The sequence below is a fragment of the Sciurus carolinensis genome, chromosome 15, assembly GCF_902686445.1.
Source record: "Sciurus carolinensis chromosome 15, mSciCar1.2, whole genome shotgun sequence".
Classification (NCBI taxonomy): domain Eukaryota; kingdom Metazoa; phylum Chordata; class Mammalia; order Rodentia; family Sciuridae; genus Sciurus; species Sciurus carolinensis.
In genome coordinates, this window is record NC_062227.1 from 27,825,323 (window position 1) to 27,848,131 (window position 22,809).

At 40.0% G+C, this 22,809-nt stretch overlaps 1 protein-coding gene and 1 long non-coding RNA gene across 25 annotated transcripts in view; one reads left to right on the forward strand and one right to left on the reverse strand.

The window, feature by feature from the left end:
* The window catches only part of Dlgap1 (DLG associated protein 1), an 879,880-nt gene extending 867,231 nt beyond the window's left edge, over positions 1-12,649 (forward strand). For 20 of the 24 annotated variants that reach the window (XM_047526690.1, XM_047526689.1, XM_047526695.1 and 17 more), the window contains 3 exons: positions 2,056-2,147; positions 7,116-7,268; positions 10,070-12,649. In XM_047526690.1, coding sequence (XP_047382646.1) covers positions 2,056-2,147; positions 7,116-7,268; positions 10,070-10,279 — 455 coding nt within the window. In that variant the 3' untranslated portion in view covers positions 10,280-12,649. Of the gene's footprint in view, positions 1-2,055; positions 2,148-7,115; positions 7,749-10,069 lie in introns of those variants that run through there. The other 4 variants (XM_047526713.1, XM_047526711.1, XM_047526707.1 and 1 more) reach the window with 1 other exon arrangement.
* Positions 12,650-18,870: 6,221 nt separating this feature from the next.
* LOC124965247 (uncharacterized) lies at positions 18,871-21,221 on the reverse strand. Its single transcript, XR_007105140.1, has 3 exons — positions 21,126-21,221; positions 20,512-20,597; positions 18,871-19,292 (listed from the first exon to the last, which is right to left on the reverse strand). It is a non-coding gene; the product is annotated as an uncharacterized LOC124965247 (long non-coding RNA).
* Between the last annotated feature and the right edge of the window lie 1,588 nt (positions 21,222-22,809).

Consider the following 22,809-nt stretch of genomic DNA (forward strand, 5'->3'; position numbering starts at 1 on the left):
TAGTTCCTAGAAACTACAGAATTCCAACCAGCAAATTGGAGAACCAGGTACCCTTGATCTAAGTTTCCAGGACTCTCTGAGATTTATTGTGTCATAATCCTGCCAGCAAGATAATTCAGAGTGGTTTCCAGGAACCTCAGGGTTTGCCCAAAACCACATGTTCACTTAGGAAGTGCTTGCTCCATGTCCCTTCCCAGATCTGGGACAGTCATCTCTAAATAATCCAGACTTTGTGTTTTTCCTCTTCTCTACTTGCCAGGGCAAATATGGCTCTCATAGTTGGCACACCCATGGAAGAAATATAGTTTTCTGATCCTAGAGCATAACCAACATTTATTATATACTTATTGTATGTCAAACATTCTCCTAAGAGATTCATATACATAGTACTTTTAATCTTTCCACAATTCCATGAATAGGTACCATTAGCACCCACCTTATATATGAAAAACAGGTTAAGTGACTTTTCCAAGGCAGCAACTAGTAGGTGTTGGAGCAGGGATTCAGACCCACTCAGGGCTTGAACTCTGAGCTATCAGGCCACCTTGTGTCTCTGTAAGATATTATTTCTGCTTTGGGGATGTAGAGGAAGGGAGAGGCGGCCTCACACAACTGATTCTTTTTAGTTAAAGAGGAAAAGGATAACCATCCCCAAAGATTATAAAAGCAGACTGGAAAGAATACAAAAATTTAGACCAAAGGAATTGCTGCCAGAGAGCTGCCCAGGGGGACCCCTTGATATGAAGAGGAGGCAAATGTCTGCTGGTGAACTGTTCAGTCTGGTGACATATGGAAGAATTTACAAGCGCTCTGAGTTACATGTGTGGGAACGCTGAAATATTTTGAGTAGTGCCGAGGTATAATGGGTACCATAAACCATTATCTAGCCTGGTAAACAAACAGAGGAGCAAATTACTAGAAAACTCTGGGAAATGAAGTTTCTTTTCGTTCTCTTCTCTTCAAACGTTCTGGGGTATGCGACTGAGAAAAGGAGACCTTATTCCACTTTGAGATTCTAAATTCTGTGCAACAAAACCAAGATCGCCTAAATCCTATACTCTCTCCCCGCAGGAAGACTTCCAAACTGCCCAAGGGCTTTCCTGAGACTAGGTTCTCCCTAATTTTGCATGTGGGCATTTTCTCCCCTCCCCTTCTGCCTGCGGGAGAGGGCGTGTTGCGAACCGCCTAGTGGCGGGTCTCCAGCAGCCGCAGCTGTGCTCTGTCGGCGCGGGGTGCGGGGGAAGCCCCAGGGACTTGCAGACCTCGGGATGCTCTGCACAGAGCGCTCCGCCTGGTCCCGGCACGCCCGCCAGTCAAGGGAGCTCGCCTTGCACTGCGCGGGAGACAAGAAATAGCTTGCTTGCAAAAAGAAAGACTTTTTTCAGCACGGTGCATAGGGAATTAAATCTATATTAACAAGAAAAGTGGGCTGTGGAGTGTACACGTTGGGTCGGTGCGGGCGTTTCCTAGGCAACAGGCTGAACACCGTCACTCCTTTGCAAACCTTTCACCTGGCCCTGGCTCTTGTCCGACAGTGTCTAAACTCCGGAAAAATAATGAAGGATATAGATGGGATCTGGTGAGTGCCAAGGGATTTCTCCCTCCAAGTTAGGATTGCTTTTCTTGTGTTTGAGTTCGTATTAGAAAATCAAGCCAACAGATCATGATCGTTGACTCCATAGATCCATAAATACACCAGCAACCCTTGAAATTCATCCTTGCAGTAAAAAAGTTAAAAGAAAAAAAAAAAAAAAAAACACTATTTGCCTTTTCTCTTGGTAGCATCAGGACTGTGATGGAAAACTCCAGTACTCCCAAGGAATATGCACGATGAGAGTGTGTTTTTCCTAGTTGGTTTTATGCTTTGAGGCAGGAGTCTGGGTTACAGCGACCGATGGAGCAGGGACAGGGATTGGGCGGTCTGGGTGGGCGTGTGCCGGCCCTGTGTGCTGTTCTTCCTAACCATGACAGCATAACTGTCTCTTTGCTTTATTTACCAGACTAAATCTCAACAATGAGGCATGTATAAACTTCTTGTATGTTTGCTCTCTTCAGTTCTAGGGAAAATCCGAACCGCAGTGGGCAGTGCCCAACTTCTCATGGCTCAGAAATTCTACCAGTTCAGAGAACTGTGTGAAGAAAACCTGGTAGGTAACATTCTCCATCCCTATGATTTTCCTGCTAGGACAGCAGCATGAGACCAGCACCAACTAAACACGAACTGATTTTGAATCAAGACTCACAGGAGTCTCTCACTTGAAACAGAGAGGCTTGAAAATGAATCTCATTTCCTACTTTTCTTAAAAATTAAAAATATTTTGCACTGAAACAATCTTAGGAGTAAAAAATCAAGTTAAAATTCCATTTCCTGCTCTTTTGTAACTGAAAAGTTTCCATTTTCCTGGTTTTTCACGCGGTATCTCTGATTTTATTATTCTACCAACATATGAAGCAGTCTGGTATTTCAAAAATGATGTTGCAAAATAATTAATTTTGGATCTTGATTCTTTTTCTAGAATAGACATCAAAGACTTATCTCCTACTCAGAGTGTTCTGTTTTAACTCAAAGGGCAGAGTTCAGGGGCGTCACAAAGTATAGATTTGGTCTCCCTGAGACAAAGGAATAATTCATCTTTCTGAGCATACAAAAAACAAAATAAAGCAAAACAAAGAAAGAAAAGTGCCATTACCAACAATAGCATTTTAAAAGCTGACTGCAAACTAAAAGGGCAAGAGCTTCCTTATAAGTTCTTTAAAAAAATTGCTATTGTCTCTAAACATAATTCTACAAGAATAGCTTTTATTGCACAACTATTTTTGTCAAACTGAATCTAAAACAAAGAAAATAAAAAGCCGATTATTTATGTGTAGAAAGTGAAAACATTTGTAATCCAAATGACCCAAAATATGATTTTAGGGTTTTAACTCTGTATCATGGGCACTTTGTTTTCTCCTCACAACAAATCTCATTTACAAGGACAAATGTAGACTAGAAGTCATTTATCTAGCCAGGGCTCAATCAAGAAAAATATAAAGTATGCAAAAGTTAGCCCTCTCCATTCTTCTTCACCAGGCCTTTTCTTTTGAAAATTTCCCTTGGAGTAACCTCCCCCAACACACACATTTATAGTTTCTTTGCTTCTCTCTCAGCAAATATTACCTACATTATATTAAATATTAAATATTATCTACATTACAAATATTTTTCTACATTCTCAGAAATCTATTCTAGATTATGAGATAATTTATGTAGTAAATGTATTGATACGTGAATTCAATTCAACAAATATTTTATTGAGTTTCAACTACATGCCAGATGCAAATATTCCACTAATTTGCAAATTTGCTAATGTGTTACAAATTTTTTTTTTTTTTTTAAGTATGAGAGATTGAACCTAAGGTCTCACACTTGCTAGTTAACTGCTCTATTACTGAACTATGTCTCCAGCTTTTTTCTGTTTTTTTTTTTTTTTTTTTTTTTTTTTTTTTTGGTGCTGGGCATTGAACCCAGGGGCACTTAACCACTGAGTCACGTCCCCAGCCCTTTTGATATTTTATTTTGAGACAGCATCTTGCTAAGTTGCTTAGGCCCTCACTAAGTTGCTGAGGCTGGCTTTGAACTTATGATCTTCCTGCTTCAGCCTTCTGAGCTGCTGGGGATTACAGGCATGCACCACCGTGCCTGATTTCATTTTATTTTTTGAGACAGGGTTTCACCAACTTGCCTAGGCAGACCTGGAACTTGCAATCCTCCTGTGTTAACCTCTAGAGTAGCTGGGATTATAGACGTGAGCCACCAGGTCCTGCCTATGTTACAGATCTCAATCTCTTTGTTCTTTATATGTGAGAAAGCTCATCTATAGCCATTTTGTCCAAACAGGCCAATAGGTGCCTGAGGTACACACCACAGGGAACATATAGCACATCCTTGTTAAAAGAATTATTTGAGGAACAAGTTTATTATGAAGTAGAATGCAAATATCATACAGATTTTAAAGATGGAATTGTAGCCAAATTTTTTTGAAAATTTTGCTGATTCCTAGGAAATGTTAACCTTATTTAAAGCCAGCTTTTGATGTTTCCTACTCTCTGATGGTCTCATATTTCTTGGCCACTGGAGAAACTTAGGTGGCAAAATATGAGAATCACTGTTAGAGTTGAACTGAAACAGTGTCACCTGGTGGGAGGAGGGCCAGTGGTGCTGGTCAATCCAGGCCCTTGCAGGGAAGGTCAAGAGCCTACCATGTGCTAGTATGCTAAGAACTTTTAGATTTCTGATCTGGCTCAATCCTCATGACCATGTTGGAGTTAATAATGACATCATTGTTATGATGATTTTACAGATAAGAAAAACAGGCATGGAAAAGTTTAAAACTTAACCAGGGCCACATGGTAAAAAGTTAGAGCCAAGACTCAAATCTCAGTCTATATGACCTCAGTGCCCCTAATCCCGACCAGGATGTGAGTTGTACCCCTCTCCCTATGGAGGAGTCGGCTCCACCCCCTTTTGCTACCAGCAGTAGGATGGCCTGGTGGTGGTGCCCTTTAGGTCTACAGCTGCATAAACATGGCACCATGATTGGTCAGAACCAGACTCAGACCTTCTTTCTCGAGTTCCTATTCTGAAGAGGAGAAAAATAATAGCTCTTTATTTTGAAAACACTTACACATTATCCTAGACCAGATTCTCAGGCTTAGAATGAATGGACAAAAGTTGGCTTTTTCCAACATAACTGAACCAAGGAACACAGCCTCCTCCTCCTCCACTCCCTCCCACACCTCTGACCTCCAAGATGGCCTGGTTTAGATTAAGGAGTGAGCTGCCACTCCTTCTGTTGCAGGGGATCTCACATGACTACTGCTTTGGGAGATAGCTAAGCACTACAGCCCTTCCTCTCAGTTTCCTTTTCTCTCTATTTCCTCATCCATCTTTTTGACAATGTGGGGGCAAAGAGGGAACAAGTTGCCCTTGATACAGAATTAAGGACATTTAATAAAACATTTACAAGTAAGTATTAATAAAAAGGAAAAGAAAACATTACAGATGTTTGGGCCCATTGAACATCACTAATGTGGAGTGAGGTGGAGCATTACAAATCCAAAAATTCAAAATCAGAAATGCTCCAAAATCTGAAACTTTGGGGGCACCGACAGGACACTAAAAGTGAAAAATTCTACCCCTTATCTCATGTGAAGTCACAATCAAAATGCAGGTGCATTAAAGATACTGTCTAAAATTAATTTTAGCTTATGTGTATAAGGTGTATATGAAACTTAAATGAATTTCATGTTTGGACTTTGGTCCCAGATATCTCATTATGTATGTGTAAACATTCCAAGATCCTGAAAAGCTCAAAATTTTAACTTCCAGTCCTAAGGGTTTTGGATAAGGGATACTCTGCCTATATTATTTCTTACATTGGTTCATTGAAACAGTTTAGTCAATAGGGCTGGTAGCTAGAAGACTTCACTAAACTCCAAAATATGAACAGTTTAGTTTTTAGTTACTTATACCAATATGTTGTGATATCATAAAACTATTTGGGAGACACTTTGCCAAGAATATTATCTATCTACTCTGAATATCTAAATGTTGAAAAACCTTTTTTAAAAAACTAAAAACACTACAAAGAATCCCTTTTGTTAATTCAGGTATTACTGGAATAATTTGGTTTTGGTTTTGGTTCTGGGGCCTCAAGCATGCTAAGCACATGCTTCCCTACTGAACTATACCCCCAAACCCTAGAATAGATCTTAAAATACTGTATCAAGTTCTTGAAAACTTTGGAATTTCTCTCTTCCAATGAATTTGAGAACTATAGGTAGTTTTAGAACTGCACATTCATAAATACATCTTTATTTGTATTTATCTAAAGTCAGGCCAATAATACTAGCCCATCCATGGATATAAAAGTTCTTTATAAACTATTAACTTTGATAGTCATCAACCTTTCACTTTCTGAAATTCTGATGATACCATTTTTTCTTAGGGGTTAGTTTTAACAGTACAAGCTGGCCTTATGTTATTATGTGATATGAGGTTTCACAGTCTATCCAGTTGCCTAAAATACTGAGAAGTGACCAAAACTGACACATGCAGGTTCCTGTCATCTAACCAGGAATGTCTTAAACTACTTTGTGGATACTAATTGGCAATGACTGTGACATCTTCAGTCTCTTGATGTGGTTTTTCAGTCTTATAAATTAAGGTTCATACTTTCTATTGTCATGGCTAATGTGAAAATCAACCCTTAAGCTCTGAAGAATGTTTATGAGTCATTAAAGATATATTGACACATAGATATATTGTATGTATGTGTGTGTGTATAATGACTAATTTCCTAAAATAGGAAAAACACACATGCACACATATACATATATATGTGAATAGATACTGTTTTCACATTTGCTATACTATGCTATAGTCCACTTAAAGCCAACTGATTTCCAAATGATTTTGTCAAAGCAGTCATATGATAAAATGACTTGCTGTAACATCTTTATTGCTGAACACATAGAATTTTGAGGGACTCAGTAATAGATCAATTATCACCTATACGAGAGGCCCTGGGTTCAATTCCTAGCACCAAAAATAAATAAATAAATAAAAGTAAAGAAAGCAAAAATACACATGACTTCAAAAATAATATTTTATTAATCATCATTTGTTACCCTAGTATTTCACTCAACATGAATATTAAAATTAATCTATAAATTGTATGACATGAGTCAAGTATCTACTCTAATAATAATATATTTTTCTCAAAGATGGTATTTTAATTTAAACACCATGTGCTAAAATGCATTCTGCAGTAGATTGCACATTCTGGGATTTTCCAGATGTTCAGACCATACCATCTTACCATACCATACCCAGGCAACCATTCCATTGTCCCACAACTGAGGAATTTTACAACCTTGACATCTGAGAATCACTGCTTCCAACGGAGGAGTGTATAAAAATACCATTTGTTGACTCACTTTTATCTCATATCTAACAGCTAAAAAGAACTGGTCCTCCTTATGTTATTTGAAATATTTGAAAATGCCTCTTTGGCCCTGTCCTTGCCATGGATCGACGCTAAAGCATGAATATTTTTCTTTCTCTTATACAGAATCCTAATGCTCATCCAAGGCCCACCTCCCAGGATTTGGCGGGGTTTTGGGACATGCTGCAGTTGTCCATAGAAAATATTAGTATGAAATTTGATGAACTTCATCAGTTAAAGGCCAATAATTGGAAACAGATGGATCCTCTTGACAAGAAGGTAGAACAATGTAGATTTTGTATGGTTCATTTAAAAACCTGCACAAACACTGGACAGTCTAAATAGGCTTCTGCATTTAGTCCTGCTGTTTACAATGTGAAATGGAGCTGATATCATATTAACTTCATTGTAATGACAATGTTTACCTAGTAATCATTTGGGATATTATCTGTAATATGTTTCAGGCATATTTTTAAAGAAAAAAACCTGTCTTTGTGAATTGGAAAATGGGAATGTAGCTTTTTTTTTTTGTTAATTAAACTTTAAGTTTAACCATTTTAGTCACTGGAAGGAACTGCCTCCATTTTGCTTTTTAAACTAAAATAAATGACATCTTCAGCGCATGATTCCATAGAGAAAGAGTCCAACTTCCTTATACCCTTAGGATGTGTTTCTGAGAAAAATAGGAAGCCCTGAAAAATAACTGACTTTGATAATCATTTCATAAATACAGTAATAAAGAAACCACTGTTGTTCAAGTTTAAAAATATATACCATAAAGTTTCACAGTAATCATAAATGTTGGGATTTTTTTTTTTTTTTTTTCAAAAATTCTACTTTTGGTTGATTTGCCTGGGGAACATTGCTCACTGGGGTCCTCATGCAACAGTTTAGAAATAAAGACTTAAATTATTTTACTTTAATTAATCAACTGAAATTGCACATTTGATTACGGTGGTTCCACCAGGCTCATACAGATATCCAATGTCTATCTCGCAGGCTGGCCTGTCATGCATGATTTTTTAACCCTTTGCTGTCCTATGACCTGAGGTCAACAGTTCTAAGAGATTCAACCTCTGAAAGTCAATGCAACAATGGTGACCCTGCTCTTTTCAGGTCTCCTCACCTACCAGAGAGCTAATAGCAATCCAGTTCACTCCACTGCTGCCTGTCATATCAGGTTTCCTGGGGTCCCTGGGGTCCCAGGAGAAATCTAGTCCCAAGGTCCCGTCTGTGAGTAGCAGGAGGGTGATGCTGTCATCACTGTCCCCTTCTCCAATTCTATCACCTTCAAACTGGTGGTTTTAACATTAAGCATGAAGTATTATTGATGTACATGTGGCCTCTCAATTGGGAAGCTAAACATTGTCCACCATCACTTTATTTGTGGAAGTATTTGTTAGCAAGGCTTTTAGATTGGTCTTATTTTAAGAAAACACTACAGGTGTACACATGCTGGTGATTCAGTTTCCAGAATGAGTCCATCTAATTCCTCATTCACTGATTATTTTAAAATTAATTGCTAAAGAAATAAGTTGTCCAAAAGAAAGGAAAATGACTAAAAAGTTTCCAGTGTTCATACTTTTAAAAATATGCACTGAGTTTCCCCACAATGAAGATTTTTAAATGCCCCAAAGAAGTGATACTAAGAATTATGACACTGACATTCACACAGTAAATCATTAGTTAGCTTAATTTTTAAGTTTTTTTTTCCTTAATGTGCTTTGTATATGATCAGATCAGAGCTTTACATCACTCCTGACTGAGTGAAAGAAAGAAAATTTAAAAGCACAGAGTTGGTGGAATACTGTTTGTACCCTGTGCTTTCCATTTTTCTCCTTTCAGATCACACAGACTCCACCTTAAGTAACTGTGGCAACTCCAAGCCCAATACACTTAATCAAGTCCTTCTCACAGGCAATCAAAGAGGAACTGTCGTGCGAAGCATCCATGTTAAGATTCAGAGTGACATCTGGAGAATCTCTGAATCGTATTTTAAGATAATTTTCACATTTAGTGTTATAAAGACTCGGGGTATTTTATTTAAAACTGAAACACTGAATTTACAAGAACCTTTTCACAGCCTGAAAACTCAACATGCTTTTCTCAAAATTCTTTATGTTTTAGATGCCCTTCTTTCTCCAGCATTTTTCCCCCTGTCAAAGAGATGAATGGTTGTGTTTGGCAGTGGCTTTAAAAATATCTGTTTTATGGTTTGCTGCTGATAAGAGGGATGATCTCTTTCAGTCCTGTGTTAAGTTTTCATGGCACTATTTCTGTCCCTGTGATTAGAATTGCCTTCTGGGCCACCACAGTCATCCTGAGGCCCTTAGGGGCTGATGATCCTGGAAGGATCTTTAGGAGTCCTGTTGGAATTGGCTCCTCTCCCCAGAGTAAGAAACACCGGTGTCTACCCTCTCCGGTGACCACGTACAGTTTACTGCTGTGTGTTTGTGTGTGACGTATAAAAGGTATAACTCGCTGTGGCACCAACGAAGCTGAAGAAGACAGTCTCATAAACTCTTCCTCCTTCGGTTTCTTAAGTCTGGGGGTGGGGGGCATGTGAGACTGGGGGAGTCCGGAAAGAGGGCCGAGAGTTTTTTCAACTCTGAACCAAGCTTTCCTCTTCTAGAGGGGATGCAGAGTTCTAGATGCTTCTGCTGCTGCTGCGCTCTCCTGGCCCATCGCTGGCACCAGGAAGAGTCCGGAGTCTCCAGGGAGAACCACACTCCATATGCTGGGAGCCCCCGCCTTTCAGCAGGGCGTGCATTTTAAATTCCCACCATCTTGCCCTTGGAGAAAGCTAGTTTTGCAATCCCGCCTTACCCTTGGCCTTATGTTTACTGGGATTCCTCCCCAACCCCTGCATCTTTTGAATACCCAAGCCAGAATCACGAAGAAAAAACTAGATACGCAGTGCACAGATCAGAACTAACCACTCTTAGGTTTAAAAAGAGAGAGAAAAGTGTGCGTGTGTGCGTGTGCGTGTGCGTGTGTGTTCTAACCACTGACCTATCCCAGTCTTTCCCAAGCTTGTCCTGAGAAGCTGTGTAATGTCCTGAACCTTCTGCTTTGATCAGGAGAGAAGGGCCCCTCCTCCAGTGCCAAAGAAGCCGGCGAAGGGCCCCGCGCCGCTGATCCGGGAGCGCTCGCTGGAGAGCTCGCAGCGCCAGGAGGCCCGCAAGCGCCTGATGGCCGCCAAGCGCGCCGCGTCCGTCCGCCAGAACTCGGCCACCGAGAGCGCCGAGAGCATCGAGATCTACATCCCCGAGGCGCAGACCCGGCTCTGAGCGCCGCCGCCCAGTCTCTGTGCCCCCTCCACCTCCCCGCCCCGCAGCCGTCCCCCCGCCCCTCCGAGCCCGTCCGTTTCTGAGCTCAGTGACTTCCACTGTCGTGGTGTAGTGGTCCACCTCGCAGGAGCCGTTCCCCCGCCGTCCCGCTTCCCGGACCAGTTTGCCCATCTTCACCGAGCTGCGCCCCTTATCCCGATGCCGGCACCCTGCCTCATACAGAGATCCAACCCTTTATTTTCTGGGCCAAGCCAAACCCACCTGTGTAGAAACGACACCTTTAGGTCACCACCTACCATCCTCAGTTTTCTCAAGCTAGTGTGTTCCTAGAGCTCAGCAATATAAAACCATAGGGTATTTCAGAAATCCAGTATCACAGGGTGATCCTTTGGGACTTACCGTCTTCCACATGAAAGAAACGAGGGCTCCGATTCCCTTTATTTCCCCTAAATGGTTATTCTTTTTAAAAGCAGATGGAGCACTTTATTTCCAACCTCAAAAATCACACCATCTCACCGGAATCGATGAGTGACAAAAGAGAGAAGGGACCAAGCTGGCCTGGGGGTGGGGGGACCTGGATGTGTAGGAGAGAAGGGAGAAGCGAAATCTGCAGGTGCCAGGGGCACCTGCACCTCTCACAGCTGCACAAACTGCCTCACTGTTAACTTCATCAATCACAGCTTCAAATGTTTCAATCAGCAGAAGATTGTAAATTTGATCTTTCAGGGAAATTAATCTATTCTGAAAGGCAATAAAATGAAGAAGGCAAGGCAAAGCAAAGGAAGCACTGATGGTTTAAGATACTGCAGGAGGGATTTTTTTTTTTTTTTTTTGTCCTATTATTAAGAAAAATTTAGGCCTGAAATGTTTTATCAACTTTTATTGTACTATGTATATTATATTGTCGTTGTGGTGGTGGTTTTTAAAGGGCAGAGTGTTGCTTTTATTAATTTAGTGTCCATCCGGATGGACCTGGCTAATGACACACACATAAGTATACATCTCCTTCTGAAGCACTGTAAATGGCAGCAAAGCTGATTTCAGAGAAAGGTTTGGGTTTTCCTATCATCCCTTTGAATGCTACACACCCGTCTAGTTGAACCCACTAGTTCACATTTCAGGTATATTTCTTTCTTTAGCCTCTTCTAATATTCAGAGTTCGCACGTTCCCCAGCATAGGATTTTGTCCTATGTCAAATGGGTAAAATAAGTTTTCTACCCCAATAGACATGCTGCCTCATTCCAAAGAGCTGTCATTGTCATCTTGAGGTTCCAGGTAGCGAGAGATGAAATCTGACCTATAGGGGTCTATAGCCATGAGGAGGGGGAAAGGTCATGATTCATTGTCACCGGAAGAAATCCAGGCATTGGGCAGAGTATGTTGGTTTACATTTTTAATCATGATTGATGGGCAGTATGCATTGGTGTCTAGTTGAAGTTTTTAAATGCCCTTACTCGTAGCAGTTTAAACATTCAGAATGTGGCGATCTTAAAGTATCACTGGCATTTTATGTCCAGTTCACACCTTAAAGCATTAGAAATTTGCCATTGAAAAAGAAATGAAAGACTTTTTAAAAAAATCAAATACGCTTGCACCAGAGAAGCTTTTAAAACAAAAATACACTCTCATAGCCAGGTGCTAATTTAATTTTATTTATGAATTTAAGAGAGGTGATGGGTTCTGGCAACAAAGACTTTCACAGACATATTCTAAAACCACTAGAGAATTCGCTACCTCTCAGAGCCATTGATGCTTTGAGCTATCTTTATCCACAGGGCACAAATGTTTACTGCTGTGGTTTACAAGAAAAGGGCTACTAACTTATTTAAAAACCAACCAACCAACCAACCAACTTTTAACTAGGGTGAACAAAGCACTTTTCTCGAAGTGCTTTGTAAAATGGGGGGAAACTGATTTTGAGCTTCAAGTGTTTGCTAGTTTCAAAAGAACACACCTTTCTTACCTTGTAGCAGCAATGAAAGGTCACATAAAGTTTGCCTCGAGGAAGGCCAACTGTCACCTTGGGTCACCTATGGTCACAGTCACTACTGAGAATGACTTGGAACTCAGCAGAGTAACACAAAGGAAGCAGCATCCATTCCCCAACCGTGTTCACGCCCACAGCTCTGTGCCCTGAGGCAGAGTTAAGATCTGGATTAAGAAATCGATTTCTAACGTGATTCAAGACCATCCTACAATATTTTCTTTGGAAACTGATTTAGTCCAGGATATTTTAAAGAGAGACAAGATAAGGCCTATCTGTCTTGTCTAAGCGAATGGTATTTGTATATTCATAAGCTATTTTTGGTAAGAATTTTAAATCTTTTAGCTGACTGCCTACAGGGCATCATGACCTTTGCCTTCCTTAAAAACACTTTATAATAAGTTTAAATTGTACAAACACTTTATAAAAAGCTAATTATTGATGTTAGAACATGACTCCCCCACAACGCTGTTTGCTAACCACTTGAACCCCCGAAACTGACATCCATGAGCTTAACCTTTGTTACATTGTTCTTTTTGATGTAATTTGTAGAAATGTTTTTTAGTTCATAACGGAAAATGTATGTACCCTGAAAAATTACTTATTTTGTTTAACTTTGGTACAAAGGTGTTGGGCATTTTCTTGGGGCGGGGGGGATTACAAAAGAAGTTTGTCTCCCACATCAAAAAATGTTCAAAGAAATTAAGTATTTATTATATTTTTTGCAGATGTTTCCATACAATTCACATAACCTTTTTGTAAAGAGAGATGAAGAAATGGATTAAAGATTTTTAATATTTGAAATGGTAAATAGAACTAATTTATTTGTAATATATTTCTGTTATTTATAGATGTTTCCTTAATGTTTTACTGTGCATTACCACTTTAATTTAAGCCTTATCCTTGTGAATTTACCATTTCTTTTTTAAAACATGTCTAGATGCATATTTTAAATAACTGGAATGTAAATCACTAGCATATCTGAATTCCCAAATGTAATTTTTAAAAATTATTTTGGTTCGGAAAAAAAAAGATTCATTTGAAAGCCTTCAGATGGAGGGGTGGGGAACATTTTTATGGCTTTCTGAATTGGAATTTCATAGGCTTATTTACCTAGATTGTGTGTGGATAAAAAAAAATTGTAAATAGATGAACGTTTCCCATAATGTAAAAAGAAGAAATTAATAAAATAATTAATGCACTGCTTTCAGGTCTGCGTGTTTTCAATGGAGTCCCATCTCTTCCCAAATCTGAGTGGTTCTCTTTGGAAAGAAATAGTTCAGTAATTATTCTGAACTATTATGACATAAGCATGTTATTCTTACTTTCATTGTAACACGTATGCTACTCACTGTTGAGCAGGTATGGAGATCTTGCATTCTATTTAAAGGATTTCAATACTGAAGAACTAAAAAATTCTTTTACTCTGATAATCATAGACACGTGAAATTTTGAGTCAGGAGCAGCAAGAACTGTTGCAGTCGGAGTCAGGTATATTTTATGAAAGCAGTTTTTAAACCTTCAAACAGGTTCAAATACAGGTTATGTTTTACGCACTTTAATTTCTTTGCATACATTTTAACCCTTTTGTTTGGTACACGGTTCCCCAGGGTTGGGAAATCAGAATAATGTTTTCTGGTTTTCATTCATCTTCACAGTAATAAATAAATAAATAAATAAATATTTTTTAAAAACTGTGCTGAGACTGGGTTGTAGTTCAGGGATAGAACATGTGCCTAGCATGCATTAGTTCTGGGGTTCAATCACCAGCATCACACACACACACACACACACACACACACACACACACAGAGCAGGGTGCAGTAGTGCACACCTATAATCTCAGCGACTTAGTAGACAGAAGGATTGCAAGTTCAAGACCAGTCTGGGCAACTTAGTGAGATCCTGTCTCAAAAGAAAAGGGTTGAAGATGTAGCTCAGTGTTAGGCTGCTCCTGGGTTGGATCCCCAGTAATGAAAAAAAGAAAAAACAAACTGCTTACTGAGGTTTAGTGACTTGCCCAAAGGTGACACAATTTTTAAGGTACAGATTCAAATCCAAAATCCAAGCCTTTATTCAGTTCCTTCTTCAGGGCCGTCTCTATTGTTCTCCTCACTTTAAAATTGGTAATTATTTGCTACTATCAATTTCATCTAGGTCATATTCATAAACCTTATTTGATATGCAAAGATTTACCAAACATGATAAAAAAGTTAACTTTATTTTACAAAGTGCATTTGCACCCATCTGCTTGTTGAAAATGACACAACTTTAAACCCTGTGTCCACAGTGCTTCATCCCCAATCCCCACCAAGTTCTTGGACAAATCCATCCACTTATATGTGGCAAACTTGGAACTGGTAAGCAGAGAAGCCACTTTTTCTAATTTTTGTGCATAAGCAAGACCTGTGCCAGTCACCAAATGAACACCATGTACTTTTGAAACTGCTTCAAAAGAGGAATGATCCAGTGACTGAATCCCTGTGAGATTACAACGATCTCATTATTTTGGTGCATGTAGTGACTATTCATGTAATCTGAGCCTTGATCATATGTCATGCTATATTCACAAATTAATTCTTCTATTTCACTGGGGCTCCTTAACATTTCAGCCAATCCCAAAACAAAATGAGTTAGCTTTTGAAGGTAGAAATTCAAATTTCAGTGAAGTCATTTCCCATGTTATGGGGTCCACCCGTCCCCACAACCCTGAAAAAAAAATGTAATTTAATTTTTAATAGAAATTGAACAAAATTGTTTGCATTGAACACGCTGTTCTTTTTTTTTATATATCATTGAAATTCACACCTTGAGACTATACATTGATTTTGGTTTAAATAAATGACATATTGAAAATCATGGTGTCTGAATGTGTTCATTCTCTAATGCCACTGATAATAAAAAGTGCCGAAAATTACTTCTGGTTTACTCAATGGACTGTTTGACTTTCAACTGCTAAACCAATATCAAATCAATTCCTTTTGCAAACAGAAACTACTGGCCTTGTCTGAAAATCCTCTCTCGGTCTTCATTTACTAGCACAAGTTTACAAAATAGGTCTTAAATTCCCCTGTATATCAGGCATTATCTCCCAGGAAGCAGAAAGAGAATAGCGTTACTTCTTGATGCAGTGTTGTCCTCTGGGCTTACTGCTGGCTCAAGGGGAGGCAGTCTCTGAAAAATCACAGGAATGTGAAGCCCCACTGTGATTCCTGTATCTCAATTTTGGCAGTCAAGAGATTATTCCCATGGATCTTCTATGTGATTGAGCACAAGCCTGAACTTATAGAACGTGCCGAAAGCAAGCAAGCGTTGCAACAAATGCCAAAAGTCAAGCTCTACCCTGGAGCTGACGGAACTGTTGCCATTCATTGTACAAAATGCTCTCACTATGCTGATGGCCACTCTCACTCTTCTCATTTCTAGATCGTCTTTTCGGAGAAGGAGATGCTAATTGCATCTGGAAACTTGATAGGTAAATCAGTGTCACTAGGGAGCTTCTATTGAGATCTCAATTGAAAAACTCTCTTTCACTTTGGGAAGGGGAAGGGGGAAGAGATTCAGCCTGAGTTGTCTCTTATTGTCACATAGGGGAAAACTGCATTCTTCCTATGGGCTCTGCAGGGGGTTCGTAAACATTACAATGACAGCTCTCTGTATTCTGAAATCCTGGTTCTTTGGCTGTTTCTGAAGGCCACTGGTCTACAAATAGAAATATTCCTGCATAGCTAGGCTTCTGAGATTTGCACAAATAGTTGTCCTTTCTCACTCTTGGGGATGCAACCAACTGCGAATGGAAAATATTCAGGTTGCAGGGGAAGTTGTCTGCACAAAACAGACTTTTTTCTTTGTCATTATTCTGTAAACAATACAGCATAACAACTCCTTACATAGCATTTACATTGTACTAGGTATGGTAATAAGTCTAAAGATTTAAAGGTACACGGGAGGATGTGTGTAGGTTATGTGTGAATACTATACCATTTTATATAAGGATCTTGATCGTCCACAGATTTCGATATTCAAGGAAGGTCCTGAAATCAGCCCCCCATGAATATTGAGAGATGACTTTATAGTCACTGGTTGATTGACACGTCCTTCTTCCTAAGGCTTTCAAGTCCAATGCCTATCAGGAGATTCAAATATGAAAGATGAGAAGAAACACTGAAGGAATTACATGATACTATATATGGCCCCATAAAGTATAGTCAAGAAAACATCTCCCCAGATTAAAATTCAAATATTCTACTAACTGAAAAGGGGAGGGTCTATTTTAGAGGGGTTTGTTTGTCTTGGGGAATATTTTCTTGCTATGGAAAATGTTTACTTCTGTATGTGACACTTTAAAAATACCAGATTTGTCACTTCCAGAGTAAGACGCCTAACGTTCTTTACACATCAGTCAATATGAACTCTGTCTCTAATTCCCAAGTGAGAGAAGCAGCAGCCTGCAAAGGCAGAACACAAACATAGGTAATGAAGAGTAGTTTAAATACTTGACCCTGGAATTCCTTTTCTGTCTGATTTAATTTGACACATTTCTTGAGCAGCCTCCTCTCCTCCCAACATGTTCAGGGAAAATTCTCCTTTGCAGCCTGGCCTCTGGGAGGGCTTGGTAAGCCTGGCATTTCCAACAATAAGTTTGGCAAACATGAAAGAACAGCTCAAGGGCCCCTAAGTTGTTTCTTAACATTAGTCAAGCAAGGTAATAAGTCTGGAAAGATTGAAGAGAATCCTTTCCAAGGAGTTGGTATCTTCGTATCTAGTCTTGGGTTGGTGCACCAGGGAGCCCTTGATTAGCAAGTTGTTCAAGGTGAAATCCATGAAATCTTACAGAGTGAAAACTTGATCAATCATTTGGAAAATTGGAACAGTGGAGAGGTGTTGGCACAGGAACATGGGGATTTCCAAAAAGAATTCAAGGGAGTGTTAAGCACTTCGTAAACAATGGTGAAGTGAACTGGTGGGGAGCTCTATTCAGATATTTCTGGATAATTCTAGAAACAAGGAAAGAAAGTAAAACACCATACTAAGAAGGACCTAAGGTGTTTTAGCTTTAACCTACTTAGGAGTGCTCAGTGGTTAGATCCATCATGGTCTCAAGGGCACTTGATCTGAAGATAGGTTATGAGGAGGTCAAGGGCCAGCAATTCTTCTAGCAAAGATAACACATTAGAATTGGGTTAAATATTCAACGGAGAGAATTTAGGTTAAACATTAAAGAAGTGCTTACCTAAGACAATTATGAGATCTAGGCTGCCATGAGAAACTTGATACCACGTGAGAGTGACAGAAGTCTGTCACCTGAAAGATCTTTGTCAGAGAGGGCATGTCTTTCATGGATGTAGTCTAAATTTGTCTGTGAGATGGGAAACACATAAGACACGGGTCTTCCTACCTCATGATCCCTGTTGACTTTACCTAAAGTCATGATTCCCCTGTAGGGTTTCTGCCGGCAACTCCAAATTCACAAAGACAGAGGGAAAAGTCCCTCCAACTATACCAGAAATACCTAGGTGTTATTTTGCTATTTTTTCTTTTTCTTTTTTCTTTTTTGGCAGTGCTAAGGATGGACTCCAGGGCTTCGAGCATGCTAGGGCAAGTGCTATGTGTCTTTTGTGTGTGTGTGTGTGTGTGTGTGTGTGTGGTTGGGGGAGACCAAGGATTGAACTCAGCACATCCCCAGCCCTATTTTGTATTTTATTTAGAGACAGGATCTCACTGAGTTGCTTAGGGTCTCACTAAGTGACTGAGGCTAGGTTTGAACTCATGATCCTCCTGCCTCAGCCTCCTGAGCCACTGGGATTACAGGCATGTGCCACCATGCCTGGCCTGTGTGTCATTTTGATAATATTCTGACTTGTGGTAGGGTAGGAAATCCCTGCCATAATCCTATAATATGCCAATTCCCGGCGTTTCATTTAGAAATTTAACTTACCCTCTTGGCCTCAAATTTGTGCTAAGAAAGAACAGAGCTTTTCTGAAATTGGATAAGAGCTCAGATTTGAAACAGACTACCCAATTTGAACCTTGGCTCTACTCTTCCCTGACTGTGTCTTTTGGAGCAAGTTATTTTACCTTGCTGTGCCTCAGTTTTCCCCATCTGTACAGTTAGGATGAACATATTACCTATCTCGTAGGGTTGTTATAAGGATAAATTGAAATAATATATGTGAAGCTCTTAAAAGAGTTTCAGGCAAATGGTCAGCATTCAGTAAGTGTTCACTATTGTCACTATTAAGCCTCTTTTATTTACTGAGAATGTGCCTCATACCCCAGATGGGCTGTTTCATGTGTCTTCTGTAACTTAGTTCATGGTACACCATGTGGCATCACTATAAGTGAGCTGAAGAGAGAGTAGGGGGCAACCCCAGGGTCACTGGTGACACAGCTATTGTCTGAATCCAGTCTGACCCTGGATGCTTTGTTTGCATGTTGTGACATGTGCAGGACAAAGCAACTTATGTAATGACAATTTTTTTCCTAGTAAACAAAAAGTACATATTTAAAAAAATTTTTTAAAAAGTCTGTACATGTAGCAAGATTGCTTTTCACTAGTTTCTATATATGTCCTTTCAAATATTTATCTCTGCATATTTAAATTTGTATACATTTTACCCCACAAAGTGGAAGCACACTACACACATTCCTTTTTCATTTAATCATGTATTGCTCCATTTCAGAACATGTGATCTACCTGTTAACTTTAATGGCTCCACAATCATAATATGCTCGTAAGTTCTATTGATGGGCTCTAGTCTCTTCTTCCCATCGCTTATTATGACAAAAAACATCTGAAGTGAAAATTGTTTTATGGTGCATCTTCAGTATCTACAGATTATATTCCTAGACAAATGAACATGCATTTTTCTTTAATATTACCAAATTGCTTTCCCAAAAGGTGACATTGATTTTCACTTGGTCAAACATGTCTGGATATACCTCTGCAAACAGTAAAACAAAGCCTTCAGAAAGTATATTCAGAGGGTTGTAGCTCAGGTTCCAGGTTCTGGGATTGATCCTTATCACTGGAAGAAACAAACAAAAGAAAGACACAGTATATTCAGAGACATACCAACTAAAAAATAAAATAAAAATCAAACTAGGCACAGGGGCACATGCATGTAATCTCAGGTACTCAGGAACCTGAGGCAGGAGGATCACCAGTTTGAGGTCAATCAACTTAGACTCTGTCTCAAATTTTAAAAATGACTGGAGATGTGGCTCAGTGGTAGGGTTCAATCCCCAGTACCACGAAACAACAAACCCTCCTTTATTTAACAGTTTTGCATCGTTCTGGGTTCTTGGCAAACAATCCCAGAAGAAGATGGGATTAGTTCTGACACTCTTTGCAGTTCAACAAAAGAATGTGCCCTTCTTTCTAAAAAGTAAGAAATATTCAGCTGGTGTTCTTTTTCTCTTTTCATCTTCTCTCCTTTCTCTTTCTCTTCTCTCCTTCTTTCAGCAGATATCCTGACAAATAAGAAATCCTAGTTTCCCTGTTTGGACAGGGCCCGTTTCAGAGACTGTGACTTTTGAGAAGTATTTGTCATGAGCCGGAACTCTTCATCCCAACTCTTTGTCACACTGTAGGGTGCAACCCTTCCCATCCTGTAGTCCCTGCTGCTCCTCACTGGCTGGCAGTCACTGCTCACCCCTCCAGCCCCGTATACCCAACACCGGTTCCCCCGCCATGATCTGGAGAGTAGTTTCTGCTGCAGTTAGACAAACGGGTCTGTGTCTTTTCACATGCACTAGAACAACGCTTTTCAGTGTGGAAATGCACACAGAGAACTTCACACAACGGCTACAACTTTCTAAGGTCTGGTCAATATTTCAGTCCCAGACCTGGAAAGACTTTGCTTTGACATTGACTTAAAAGACAATTTCTTCATTAAATAGAAACTTCCAGGCTAACCTGTGGTAGCCACATTCTACAGTTTAGAAGGTGCGAAAATGGGGGGGAGGGGAAAAGGAGGCACACTAGAAGCTACCAAAACAAAACTTGAAAATGGCCCAAACATTCTGACTTCTATGAAATGTTCTAATAGATACGGAAAGTGATGAATGGTAACCGGGGTAAGCCAAGATTTATGGACGAAGTGAAGCTTTTGACAGCCCAGAGAACAGTGATTCTCAAATATCAGTGTTCCTAGGAATTCTCCCCTAAGAATCGGACCCCCTGCAGCAGATCCAAGTACATAGGTAGATCGCTCTGAGAGTCCATCTGCATTTCTAACAACTCACCAAGTGGAGGCTAATTCCAGATTGCACTGGCCACCCTCTGAGACACTGCATCCAGCTGTGGTTTCAACCTGGGTGCTTTAAGAAACCTGCAAAAGGGCTGGGGTCAGGAAAGTTCAGTGGTACAGTGCTTGCCTGGGTTCAATGGGGCGGGGCGGGGGGGAGAGAAAGAAAGAGAGGGAGAGAGAGAGGAAGGAAAGAAAGAAGGAAGGAAGGAAGGAAGGAAGGAAGGAGGAAGGAAGGAAGGAAGGAAGGAAGGAAGGAAGGAAGGAAGGAAGGAAAGAAAGAAAGAAAGAAAGAAAGAAAGAAAGAAAGAAAGAGAGGGAGGAAGGGAGGGAGAGAGGGAGGAAGGGAGGGAGAGAGGGAGGAAGGAAGGAAGGAAGGAAGGAAGGAAGGAAGGAAGGAAGGAAGGAAGGAGGAAGGAAGGAAGGAAGGAAGGAAGGAAGGAAGGAAGGAAGGAAAGAAAGAAAGAAAGAAAGAAAGAAAGAAAGAAAGAAAGAAAGAAAGAAAGAAAGAGAGGGAGGAAGGGAGGGGAGAGAGGGAGGAAGGAAGGAAGGAAGGAAGGAAGGAAAAGAGGGAGGGAGGAAAGAAAGAAATCTGCACAGAAGACGAATTACATCAGAAATTGGAGGGGAGGCAGGAAAGGGCAAAGGCGTCCATGTCGCTGCACATTTTTGTGCAGCTAAAGTTGAGAACTCTCACCATAAAGGCATTTGAACGGAAAGAAGTTGGCAAAGGCCTGGAAGAGCGTGGGAGTGGTGAATAGTTAAGGACTCAGTCACAGGTAAACACATGACTGCAATGACAAGCTCCTCTGAGGGGTTGTATTTTAACTCGTGTGCCAGGGCAAGGGCAGCGCGAGCTCGCGTACTGTGGACAATGCTCTTACCCAAAGCATTGCTAAAAAACGCTGTGAACCACTCACCCGGGTCGCAGGTTCTCAATCTGTGTCCAAGGGGCACTTGTCAGGGGCAGATGTGACTCTCAGTCCCATGTGAGATCTCCTGTCCCTCCACCTCTGAGAATAAAAACTCAGAAACAGAGAGTTTAACATTAGAGAGCATATTCTTATGCAGTGACTAGTGTACATCAGTGTCTTTTCTTCTCTCTCCCTTTTCTCCTTCCGTCCTTCCTTCATTCCTTCCTTTCTTTCTGGTGTGTTTGGTACTCCGACTTGAACTGAGGGCCTTGCAATACTAGGCAAGCACTCTACCACTGAGCTACATCTTCAGCACCTTCAGTTTATTTTCTAAAATATACTTGGCAAAAAAAAAGTGATTTGATTACTGTGCACTGAGATTTTTCTTCATAGTCACTGGCATAGGGAATCAACATTTTAGAAGGAATCACCTAAAACGAGTTTCCTCACCTACCATTTTCTTACTTTTGTATAACTCCAGAATCTAAGACTAATTGACCATGTCTGGTCAATTATTTACATAGCAGTTAGTACCATTAATTCTCTAGAAGGTGCTTAACATTTAGAAGCCAAATACTATATAGCAAAAAGACAGTGAAAGTTTGTGTCTTGAAAAGACCCCAAGCTCTCTGGTCTGTGAATAGACTACTTATTTCAGTCAACCTTCACTACAACAAATTTCCTCTACAGCAAAGTTTGAGATTTCTCTCTGGATATTTTATGTTAAGAATGAAATTTAAACTATAAGAAAGGAAGCTACAGATCCTGAATTTACAGAATAATTTAGATGTTATAGATTTTGTCTATTGTCTTAGTCTGCTTTGTATTACTATAACAAAATACCTGAGGCTGATACTTTATAAAGGAAAGAGGTGTATTAAGCTCACAGTTCTGGAGTTTCAAGAGCATGGCTCCAGCATCTGCTCAGCTACTAGTGAGGGACTCATGGAATTTCAACTAATGACAGAAAGGAGAAGCAAGCACTTGCTAAAGAAAAGTGTTTGAGAGTAGCAAAGGAGAGATCCCAAGCTGGTTTTACAAAAACCCATTATCACCGTATACAATTCAGTCCAGTGAGGGCAAGAATTCACTCCCTCAAGAAAAGCATTCATTCCTCTTAAAGGCCCAACACTTCTCAACACTGTTAAACTAGGTACACTGGGGACCGAGCCTCAACATGAGTTTTGTTAGACATAGATTATATTTAAACCACAGCATCCATAAATGTTGATTTGGCCACATACACAAACCAGTACCAAAGTCCCTCGTTGCTCCAACATGTCTGGGTTTTGGCACAGAAGCACAGTGTTCTCCCCTTTTTCAGATCACTGTTGCTCCCTTCTACAGCACCCAGAAATCTATGCATATTTTCTACACATTAT